The following is a 12,739-nucleotide window of genomic DNA, read 5'->3' on the forward strand; positions in this document are numbered from 1 at the left end:
TTCCCAATCCCATGGCCACAGGGTGTTGGCCCTGTCTACTATATTTTATACTAGCTGCCAGTAGTCTATAGGGGCAATTCCTGAAGCTGGAGATCAGCCTAGTTCAGGGATACTCCAACTATGCCCCTTTTCCCTGGCCATGCACCCCCAGGGAATGGATGGCATAGGAGCCAGCCTTATACCACCAAGGAATTCCCCAGTTCAGAGGGAATCCTCCACTGGCTTGTTAAACTAAGTTTAACGGAGCAGAGAATCTGACCCAATTTCTCTAATATGATGTTTTTCACTGACAGTGCTGGCTGAGTACACGATGAAGCAGAATGTAGGCTGAGAGAGGCATTCTGAAGCTACTTCTCCCTATGCCGGTGAAGTTCAGGTGTAGTACAAAGGCACTGCATCTCTGTAGGTCATGTGATACAAGTCTTGTTTCATGAAGAAAGATTAAAAGAGTTAAATCTGTATTGCTTGTTGAGGTGCAAATGGGATGGGGTGGTATGTCCTAACCACCTCTAAGTTTTTGAACTGTGTAGACACCACAGATGGAAGTGAATTGTTTAGAGTGGCAAAGGTATAACACGGAGTGATGGAAAGAAATTAAAAGAGAGGCCGAATATTGGGAGAAATTTTGACAATGATTCTTATTCACGAGTGGAACAGAATAGTCAAAGGAATTTGTGGAAGCCCCATTACTTGAGTCATCTAAGGCTAGACTGAAACAAATTCCCAAGAAAACAATGCTTCACTGGCAGTGTGGCAAACTATATGGCCAAATACGTCTGTTTTCTCTAATTTCACAATAGCTGTACTTTTTAGCATCTCAGTTCTTTAGGGGAAACAGTAGGTCAGATCCTCTTGTGCTGTTAATTGGTGCAGTTCCGTTGATTTCACTGTAGCTGCTCCAATTTACACCAGTAGAGAAATTGCCTTAGTATATTCTGCCTTTCTAGTTTGAGTAAAACATTAGTCTTATAGCTGAGGTCTGCAAGGAAAGGGTTTGGAGTCAAGGGAATGAAAGAAGACCAAGCTTTGCCCACACTTGAATCCTTAGATACCCACCTACTAGCAAAAGAGACACCTCCGCCCCCTGAAATAAAAGGTACTACAAATCCTATTGATTGATTTACTTTAGCTAATAAGGAATATGGTAGGAGAGAGAAAAATAGGCACACAATACTCCTTTAAAGTGTCAGTTTATGTAATCATCTGCTCAAGAATTGCAAGTAAATTGTACTCCCTTTTCGTAAGTATCTCTGATTGCCATTGTATAAAGTCTCAGACTGTCTTTTACTAACATAACATGTTCCTTTGGGAAGCAACTGAGAGGTACATGCACTTGGGAAAAAAGGTGATTACACAAAATGTACTGTGTGCCATCATTGTAATGCAAATAATGCAGTAATACACATTTCAGTGAATAAAGCCTATCTAACAGAAAAGTACACCCCACAATGGAAAGGAAACTTAAAGTAGAAGAATGAAATGTATATGTAATTTTGACAGGCTTAAAATATAGTTTTCTTCTACTAATGTGCCAAAACATTGCATCTAAGCACTTGCACTGACATTTCAGAAAGCTCCCTTTGACATACACAGTGTATCATCTAGTGCAATGTTCATGGAATTAACATTTTCCTGGAGTAATCATATACAATTTAATGACCAAATAATTCTGAGGCAATACAACTGGATTTCACAGGAACTAAATATATTACTTCACACTGATCCAGCATGTTTTAGTTGAGCAGTCATTAGCATGTTTATAATGGTTCTAATTTAGCACAACATTTTCTGAATTTTATCCTTGAGTCATTTACAAATTGTTCATATTGAGTAAACAAAGGAAACAGATTGCATTTTATACTTAGTAATTTATCTGAAAGAAGAGGGGAGGGTTAATTGTCTAAAAGTTTTGCTCTGTTTGGGGAAGTGATTCTAGTCTTGCATTGCTTGGTGCACAATGCATTTTCCCCTCTGTTCTGGAAAAAGAAAAAACCTGGGTGGGGGGGGGGGAGAGGGAGGAAGGAAGAAGAAGGGGAAAGGATGGACGAGTGAGTAAAATGAAAAATTAGGAGTAGGGCAAGATTGGCCACTCCCAGAGGGGAGTGTGGAGCAGAACTGGAGCTGGCACGAGATTATCTAAAACAGTTGGTGCATTCCTTAATGATCAAGTGCCTGAGAAGTCCAGCTTTCTCTCACAGAGCATCTGTGTGATGTTTATCCAGTGCCCTGCTGTATGGAAAAGCATGCTTTCTCTTCTTGCTTTTCTAAAAATAGTGTGGAATTAGCATTGTATGAGTTATTTTAGGAAAACAAAACAATTTGCAGGGTTAAAGGTTTTGCTTTTTAATAAATAAAAAAATGAAGGTCAGAATTGTATCTTAAGCTAGTCTTTAGATGGGGATGAGTCGTACAAGCAATGTACAGTTTTCTTTGTATGTAGGGGTTTGCATCAAACATTTCACCGGAGATTTGAACTCTATTGAAACAAGCCATTCTAGGCTGGATTGGTACATTCTGCAAACCTGCTGCTGTTTTTCCATTAGGCTCATTTTAGAAAGCAAGCCTGGAAACTACCAGTATTTGTACACCAGTGTTTGCTTTCGAAAGCACATAGTTTCATGTGAGAGCTAGACAAGTCAGGGAGTGTGTGAGAGTTCAGGGTAAAACCAGCACATTTTAGGCCTAATTATTTTTAGTGCGCTTGGAGAGTTTTAATTCCATTTAAGAGAGCACTCCACACTCTTACAGTTCTAATTTTGTTTGCAGTGTAGTTTGTAGCCAGGTTGGTCCCAGGATATGAGAGACACAAGGTGGGTGAGGTAATATCTTTTATTGAACCAACTTCTGTTGGTGGAAGGGACGAGCTTTTGAACTACACAGAGCTCTCTTCCCTGCCAGTCCTGAAGAAGAGCTCTGTGAAGCTTGAAAGCTTGTTTCTCTCACCAGAAAAAGTTGGTCCAATAAAAGATATTACCTCGCCCACCTTGTCTCAGTTCTAATCTTAGCATTTTGTGGAAATCTTGTCACCATGAAAAAATATGTAGTAGTTGGCAGATTCATTTGGTCCCTGTCCTAAAGAAAACCGTTTTTGAGGTAGTCAGTTGTTGGATTTACATTATTGCTATTAGGCAAGAATTTCTACTAGGAACTACTGTTCCATTATCATTGAGTTTACAAATATTTGTTTACATTAGGCATCAATTGTTGCTGTTTGTATTACAGTAATACCTACAAATCCCATCCAAGATTGGGGCCTCATTGTATTAAACACTCTACAAACACACAGGCTACATCTATATTTGAGTTGAGCGGTGTGATTCCTAGCTCACATAGCCAAACCAGGCTAGCTCTGCTAGGGCAAGTATACTAAAAATAGAATTGCAGGAGTAGCATGGTCAGCGGCATGGGCTAGCTGCCTGATTAAGTGCCAAGGGGGTCCAGGTGGGTATGTACTTGGGGCAAGTAGCCCTAGCTGCCACCCAGGCTACCCCAGCTATGCTGCTATTTTTTAGCACACTTGCTCAAGCAGAGCTAGAATGAGTATGTCTCTGCATGCTGGGAATCACACTCCCAGCTCCAAGTGTAGACATAGGTATAATGAGATGTAGTGTCAGCCCCTGAGAGGTTAGAGTATAAATAGTCAGGAGAAACAAAAGGGTAGGAAGGAAAGTTGATGCGCAGGAAGGTGAAGTGAGCTGGCCAGGGTCACATAGCAGATCAGTGGCAGAGTGAGGTATAGAGCTTAGGGATGAAATAATAACCATCTGTAGTAAGTATACCTTTTCTCTTTTGTTAATTTTTCTAGTTCTTAAGTCATATTCTTTCCAATTACTATCTTATTTATGCATACATGGCTGGTCGTAGTGGCATTCACCATCAAATTGGCTGTTGAGGGGATAGTAAATCAACAAAATCTTGAAATGATAGTCAAAGAAGTTAGTGCGTTGGCTAACAACATATCTCAAATGTCTTATTTTTAAATTTTCTGTTATACCATGAAAATTAATTACTCTAGAATGGAAATATGGAAATTGAGGAGGATGAGATGAGATTCACTTGACCTAACTTACTGGTGACAGGAAGATTGAAACCAAGCTACTTATGAAGCGGAGGCAGTGGCACTATATTGTGACTATGTTGAGCCTTCAGGCTGACTTTTAATTAATTCTGTATTGTTGCCCTCCTTTTTTCTTTTAGTTAAAGTTTATTGAAAATGAAAAGGGTAATTTGTATATGAAAGAAGAAAATGAGTAATATGGCATCAAAGAATCTATTTTAGTAACATTACACAAACTTTACACCATTGCATTAAAAAAGAATAGAGAGCATCATCCAGCACTTACGTTTGTTAGTTATGGTTAAATTATATTTTTTATTTATCAAGTCATGACTGTAAATATGAAGTTCTTCATTTCAGTTTGAATTGGTGTCAGATTAGAAAAGCTAATTCTTTCAAAGTGAATGAAATTCATCTTGCTGAACGCTGAAATGCTACAGTTTGCATTTAATTTTAATATACATATTACCAAGAATGAAGACTATGATTTTAATGGTATAGAGCTATGCTAAGTGGTTCTTTATCTCAAGGAAATTTAGAGGGCAAAGAATTCGCAGAAGGCATGTAATCAAGCTGTTCTTGTACACCTGAAGATGGATCAGTTAGTGAAAGGTGCTACCAGGCTGCACACACAAATTAAGTCCGATCACTAGATAGTAAAATGTACTTCACTTTCTGAATAACAGATTTCTTTAGCTGAATCTAATAATGCCATTGGTAGTATAAAAGTCAGTAGCACCCAATATACACTAACTAGACCAACATCTGAATGATCTTTTTAAAATGAAATTTGCATTTTACTGAAAAATTCTTGTAGTTTCTGAATTGCTTTTTCTAATTAGGTTTTTCTCCTTTATGTGAAATACCAAAGCAAACCCTCCACTTTCAGATGGATAATGGGTTGTTTTTGTTTTTATTGTTGTTGTTTTGGTGTCAAACCCTGAGTAGATCGTCATGGAACTAGGGAAATCCTGTTGTCACATACAAAATCAAGATGTTCTCAGGCCAGGTCCACACTAAATAGCAAGGCTGACCCAGCTACCTTTTTCAGGGTTATGAAACGTTCACACCCATGAGTGATGTGGCGACGCCGACCTGACCCCAGCTGCAGACAGCCCTGAATCAATGGAAGAATTCTTTTGTGGGCCTAGCTTCTGCCTCTTGGGAAAGTGGATTAATTATAGTAACAGGAGAACTCCTCCTAGTGCTGTCGTGAGTGTTTACACCCAAGGGCCACCATGCTGCAGCTGTGCTGCTCTAGCAGTTTAAGTATAGACATAGTCAAAGTGAAGTTAAGGAACAGGAGAAGAGGGAGCCACTATTACTGCTGTTTACCAGTAGTTTGGATTTTGGAAAAAAAGACTTTTTCCTTAAACAAATATATCAAATGGGATAATTTCCTGTACACTGTTTCTCTCCTGTAACCTTGACTTGTCTGAGGCCTCCAAACTCATTTGACTTAGCCTGATCCAATCAATACTGTCATCTCTTGTTGTGGAATTGGAAACCAATGAATACGTATAATAGCAATGGCTTAGGGAGTATGTGCTCCACAGTGAAGATGGAAAAAGTTTCACATTTTGGGACGTTCCCAGAGCTTGCTAAAACATAATGAATACTCATTATGTTCAGTGAAACCTCATTGCATTATAATGTGCATTGTAACATTCCTATAAAGCATACCTCCTGAGCATAAGGATGGGAATTGTCATGCTCTTAATTGTACAGCACCCTTTTTCTGTAACACTGGTGGGAAGTTCGTCAATCTACTGAGGGTTATATCATCCTTTGAAATATTTGCTCTTGTGCTATGTATGGTCTGATATTTCCCCCCAGGCTTTTCTAACACTCCCTTGAGTTCTAATATATTTTAGATGCACTTAGAAAAATATGTCACATGTACCTTTGATTGAATTACATTTCTGTATACATTTCCATTCATTGTTTATGAATTTATAGTGCATTTGCAATCATTATTAATAAATCAATGTGCTTTTGTCTTCTGTCACAATATAATGTATATATTCAAAAAGAATTGTATGCAAACAAGTCATGTTTTAGAACTCATATCAGTAATAATTATCAGCTCACAGTATTGTTACAACATGCTTTGAAAGAAGCTTATTATGAAAGAAAACAAGGCACTGCAAGGTAGTAAGAGTAAGACAGTTCAGTTGATCATTGATATGGGTGTTGTAAATATGCCACTGTATACTACAGTGTTTTATTAAGTCTCAAAAAGTCAAAGCTGATTTGAAATAATAATGTCTGACAGTCAGGGCTTTGAAGTTTTGCTGCTGCACTCTCACGTTTAGGCTTTCTTTTATGTATGACTTTACCGTAAAAAACAAAAACACACATGGTATGAATGCCTTCTTCATATCTGTATTTCAAAGAAAGTAATGAGAGGCTACTTCAGTAAATTAAAAACAATCTGAAACTATGTGGATGGACACAGGCCATTGTAAGGTCATACAGTATTCATGCAAGATATAGTCTTGGTTGCTTGCTTGTTCAAGGTTGTGAGACTGGAATAAAATAGAAAGAGAGAGAATGCAAAAGTTATTCTTGACAGGGAGAAGATGACTTTCATTTAGTCAGAAGAACTTCAGAGCTTGGCTGTGATAGTTAGCACCCGTTCTTCATCACCAATCTTGCAACAGAGTGCTGGATTCCATCCATTACATGGCTGATTGATTAGCCAGTGGACAAATGTTAATTGTTTTCATCAATGCTTTGTGTTCATGGAGAGATCCTTTTCATCTTCTATCAAGGACTCGCTTTACCTTTGTTTATTCAGCTTGTTTATCTTGTAACAATCTTTTCTCATCCACCATCACAAGTTACCACATTGAGGAAGAATCCTGCAGTACTTCTACCTCCATTGAACAATTAAAATTACTAAAAGAAATATTGACGGGTGGGGATTATGCAATAAACATCATAGTTTAAAAGAAATCAGATTTTGATAGATAATCCAAACTCTAATTTATAGGTAACACATTTGCTCTTGTTGTCTTGGGAAGAAAAGTTCTCTAGGGTGTCTATAAAATATGTGGAGTCAAATTCTGTGCTCTACTGACTTACTGTATCCCATTCTGTACTGACTTACATCCTGGGTAACTCTATTGGCATGGGTGAGTTAGCATGGGGTGAAAGCCAGTAGAAAATATGCTTAGTTTATAAACGAGAGCTGGGCCCATGCCACAAATTCAAAATCCAAAGGTGAACATTTATCAAGAGTAATCACTTTCCTTGGTTAGTTTATAATAGACAGTCCCGAACTGAAACATCCCTAAACTTCACAGGTGTCCAGATTCCTAGGCTTTGGGGTGCTTTAGAGTTGGAGCCTTGATTCAACTTACTCCCCAGATAGTTTTGTACTCCAAAATTGGGTCCAGACTTCCACAAATTCAGTGGAATTTGGAATCCAGTGTTCTGGTTCAGGCCTGTTTCTATAATGAACTAAGCCAGGAAATGGATTACTACTTTTGAAGAAATTTCCCCTATGTAGGAAGGCAACTCTGAAGATTTTATATGTATGGAGGGAAATTGACTTTCAGTATTAAAGGAAAAAACACATCTCCTCACCATAGATCCTTTTCAGGCTGTGTGCGCGAGCACATGTGTACAAGGACTCGGGGAGGAACGTATTTTTCACTGTTAGCTGCTTGTTACCCCTTCCATGTAGGTGAATGTCCAATTTCAGGTATCTCCAGTGAGATAGGTGAACATATAATGATAATTTTAATTAAGAATTATGCAAACCGACCCCCACCAGTTGCAAACCTTCTGGAATTAAAAAAAGAAGAAGCTGTAATTACAATATATGTTCACAGTTCTTAAAAGTCACCCTTTATATTTTCCTAACCTTTCTGAGTCTGCCCAAGAACAAAATATAATAGCAAATAATTATGAGCTGTTTGGATAGAAGTTCAGTATTGAGAAATACTGTGCAGACCTGTGCAGTCTAATATCTTTTAAAGAAATACTTCCTTGCAAATATATAGAAAAAGAAAACTACAACTATTAACATGATTATATTAAGAGAGGGGGCATACAGACTGACCCTTCTTTTATTCATCTTCCTACTCAATGGAATTCTTGAGAAATATGCTTCTATGCTTGTATATATTCATACATGTGTTTGCTTCAGGGTGAATTTCTTCTCAGCTCTCATGAGATTATTTAATTGTCTCTTGATTCTGTTATTTGTTGCATCCTAAGATTTTGTTGTGGTGGTGGTTTTGTATCGATTGAGAGAAAGCATCCTGGTGAAAAGTCATTAACACTCATAACCTACATTAGACATCAAAATAAAGTCAAAAGGCTCTTCTTTTGCATGGATGAAGGCCTGAAATTTTGGCAGGAGAGCAACAGACAGACATCTTTTAAAACTGATGATATCACAAAAAAGGACAGATTATAATGTTCTATTGGTGATTGATGGTTATATGTTGATTCTTCTATTACTAGGCCACTCATAAAAGTAATACATGCTTGTAATTGTTAAAATTGAATAATTTGTTTTATTGTATAACAAATATTTTAACAGTGTCTGCTGCAACTTACAGCTTCTTAAATTGTGTCTTTATGGAAAGAGATAATTAGTAAATAAATTGGCTTTTCTACTGAAATACTATTTCAAAAATATTAACAAGCTGTATTGTCTTTCGAAGGAGATTTACATGGCATAAACGTGTTGCAATTAAAACCTTGATCTTTTGAGGGTTGTAATTTGGTTTACATGAAACTGCTTTTTTCACATATGGAAAGTTAATATGCATGTTCACATGAAACACTTTTGCATCTTAAAAATGTTATTGGACAGATTACCTTATTTTCCGCCTTTAACTCCCTCCGTAAAATGCACCTCTTTTGTGATTCCTTCCAATGCTGATCTCTGTGACCATCTCCTTTGTGTTGGAACACAGTGTTATCCCCTATATTGTAACTGGGTAAGGTAGGAACAAATCCTGCTCTTCTTTCTCGTGTGAGTACTCCCAGCAGGACTGCCTGCATGGTAATGCGAAACAGGATTTGGCCTTTAATTTGCAAGTAATTCACGGCGGAGACTTTGAGATGAATTCTGCCTTCATTTACACCCAAATAACTCACGGTAAATCAGTGGGATTGCATTACTGTAAATGTGGTCATTAATTGGTACCTTATTATGTGTTTGTAAAGCACGATTTATACCTAAAACAACCTCTATTAATAAAATATCGATTATTGGCCTGATACTGAGAGGTAATAACAAATTTTGAAAGAGAAAGTAATTAAGGACATAGAGATGAATGGTAGTTGGGATAAAATACAACATGGTTTTGCAAAAGGTAGATTGTGTGAGACCAGCCTGATCTCTTTCATTGAGAAGGTAACTGATTTTTTACACAAAGGAAATGCAATAGATCTAAGCTACCTAGATTTCAGGGAAGCATTTGATACAGTTCCACATGAGAAGTTATTAGTTAAATTGGAGAAGGTGGGGATTAATATGAGAATTGAAAGGTGGATAAAGAACTGGTTAAAGGGGAGACTACAAAGGGTCATACTGAATGGTGAACGGTCAGGCTGGAGGGAGGTTACTAGTGGAGTTCCTCAAGGATCAGTCTTGGGACCAATCTTATTTAACATTTTTATTACTCACCTTGGAACAGAAAGTGGGAGTCTGCTAATAAAATTTATGGCTGACACAAAGTTGGGAGGAATTGCCAGTACAGAGGAAGACCAGAATATCATACAAGATGATCTATATGACCCTGTAAACTTGAGTAATAGAAATGGGATGAAATGTAATAGTGCAAAGGGCAAGGTCATGCATTTAGGGATTAATAAAAGAATTTTTGCTGTAAGCTAGGGATGTATCAATTGGAAGTGACAGAGGAGGAGAAAGACCTAGGTGTATCAGTTGATGGCAGGATGACTATGAGCCACCAATGTGGTGCTGCTGTGAAAAAGGCTAATGCAGTCCTAGAATGCCTCAGGTGAGATATTTTGAGTAGAGACGGTGAAGTGTTAGTACCATTATACAAGGCACTGGTGAGACCTCATCTGGAATATTGTGTGTAGTTCTGGTCTCTCATGTTTAAGAAGGATGAATTCAAACTGGAACAGGTACAGAGAAGGGCTACTAGGATTATCCGAGGAATGGAAAACTTGTCTTATGAAAGGAGACTCAAAGAGCTTGGCTTGTTTAGCCTAAACAAAAGAAGGCTGAGAGGAGATATGATTGCTATCTATAAATATATCAGAGGGATAAATACCACGGAGGGAGAAGAATTATTTAAGCTCAATACCAATGTGGACACAAGAACAAATGGATATAAGCTGGCCATCAGGAAGTTTAGACTTGAAATTAGATGAAGGTTTCTAACCATCAGAGGAATGAAATTCTGGAACAGCCTTCCAAGAGAAGCAGTGGGGGCAAAAGACGTATCTGGCTTCAAGACTAAGCTTGATAAGTTTATGGAGCGGATGATATGATGAGACTGCCTACAGTGGCATGTAGCTGATCTGTGAAATTAGATCATGCCTACAATGGCATGTAGCTATTAGAAAATGTCCCCAGCGGTCAGTGATGGGACACTAGATGGGAAGGGCTCTGGATTACTATAGAGAATTCTTTACCAGGTGTCTGGCTGGTGGGTCTTCCTACATGCTCAGTGTCCAACTGATCACCATATTTGGGGTTGGGAAGGAATTTTCCCCTACATCAGATTGGCAGAGACCCTGTTTTTTGTTTGCTTTCCTCTGCAGCATGGGGCACAGTTTACTTGCAGGTTTAAATTAGTGTAAACTATTGTAAATGGTGGATCTGTAACTTGAAGTCTTTAAAGCATGATTTGAGGACTTCAGTAACTCAGCCAGAGGTTATGGGTCTATCACAGGAGTGAATGGGGGAAGTTCTGTGGCATACAATAGGCAGATCAGTCTAGATGATCATGATAGTCCCTTTTCACCTTAATGTCTGTCAGTTTATAGGTGCTGAAGTGCTAAACCCACTCATCTCCCATTGAATTCAGTGGGAACGAAGAGTGCTGAGCACTCCCATGAGGTACTAAGATACCGATTTATCAAGATGTTTAACAAGTGTCTGACTTTAAGCAGCTTCATTTAAGTCAGTGGGACTACTTACATGCTTAAAGTTAGGTACATGCTTAAATACCTTGCTGAACTGGGGCCCAAGTGCTTCTTGGGACTAGGCCCTGTAATTGTAATGGAAGTTAATCATATGCACTGTTGAGAATAGATCCCACAAAGTTTAATGGAGATTCCACTGCCATTATAAACAGAGAAAGGGAGAAGGAAGTATTCAGCTATATATAAAGTTCTCTCACTGAGAATTTATAAACCTTGAATAGATGTTCTTAGAGGAGGAAGACTCCAGATTGTGACACCAATCATATGAGTTACCTGTCTTAAAATCACCTTTTACAATTTATTTTTGGAAGGTTAAATTCTGTAAGTTCTATTAAGGGACTTAAAAAGAGCTTTTGATTTAACTGAGGATTATGTTATGCTCTGTGTTAAATTTTTCAGCGAAAGTAAGGTCTGATCCTGGAGGACTTGTTGAGGCCAGATTCTCACTACATCTTCAGTGCAGTAACTTCAGTGAGAGTTTTGCCTGAATAAGGCCTGCTGGACTGAGCTGAAGGTTTGGATTGCAATATGACCTTCAGAACTTAAATGCCAATCTTCTAATTGTTGCGTAGCTTACTGGGAAAAAATGCTGATACTGTGAACATCAGAAATCTAGAATTCTTTTATGAATTCCATGAAGACATTATATGAATAACTTCTGCATTGACATGAGTAAAAAAAATGTGTTTGTGATGAATACAGTGAGCCAAATTTCCAAAAACAGTCTCTAAATCTTCAACTATATTTTTGAATGTGCAATCATTTTCAAATGCAAAAGATAAAAATTTGTACATGGAGCGGCAATCTATCTATGTAAATTGGCATGCATATATTCTGAACCAAGTTCTGCTCTCATTTAGATCCTTGTAAATCCATAGTAACTCCATAGTTAACCTCAATGGAGTTACACGGGATTTACGTTGAAGTAGATGAAAGACCATTTGGCCTCAAGTTCATTCCCCTTTGAAAATCTGGTTCAAACAGATCAGGTAGGATGGTTTTGGAGAGCTAAAGGAGACACTTCCTAATCTATAAAGTTGTATTAAGTATTTATTTTCCTTTTTAATAGACTCATCTTGCATGGAAAAACTACTTTCTAAAGACTGGAAGGAGAAAATGGAAAGACTAAATACAAGTGAACTCCTTGGAGAAATTAAAGGTATAATATATTAAATATTTAAACGTGGACATAATATTTTAGTCACTGAACGGAAGAAAATGTACATTTAATGCATGAACCAATCATTGATCCACATTCAAAACTCCCACCAACTTTAATAGGACTATGGGCATGGAATGATGCAAAGTTCAGGTGTTCTATTCTGTTCTCTCTAGTGTTCAAGTATATAATGGAAATAAAATGAATAAATTAACATCTGTTTTTCTTTGGAACTCTTTCCAACCAACTCAACCTATTTATTTAGAATGATAGGTATATTTGAAAAACAAAGACTTTTTTATGCTTAAAACTTAGTTACAAGCGGGGTTAAGAATATTTCCCTCTCATTTCAATTTTATTACAAACTTTAAATGTATTAT

At 37.6% G+C, this 12,739-nt stretch overlaps 1 protein-coding gene across 34 annotated transcripts in view; it reads left to right on the forward strand.

The window, feature by feature from the left end:
* SOX6 (SRY-box transcription factor 6) overlaps positions 1 to 12,739 on the forward strand; it is a 451,795-nt gene that overhangs the window by 234,336 nt on the left and 204,720 nt on the right. For all 34 annotated transcript variants that reach the window (XM_043549526.1, XM_037899741.2, XM_037899724.2 and 31 more), the window contains one exon: positions 12,270 to 12,359. In XM_043549526.1, coding sequence (XP_043405461.1) covers positions 12,270 to 12,359 — 90 coding nt within the window. The remainder of the gene's footprint in view (positions 1 to 12,269; positions 12,360 to 12,739) is intronic.

Source organism: Chelonia mydas, chromosome 6, assembly GCF_015237465.2.
Source record: "Chelonia mydas isolate rCheMyd1 chromosome 6, rCheMyd1.pri.v2, whole genome shotgun sequence".
Taxonomy (NCBI): Eukaryota; Metazoa; Chordata; order Testudines; family Cheloniidae; genus Chelonia; species Chelonia mydas.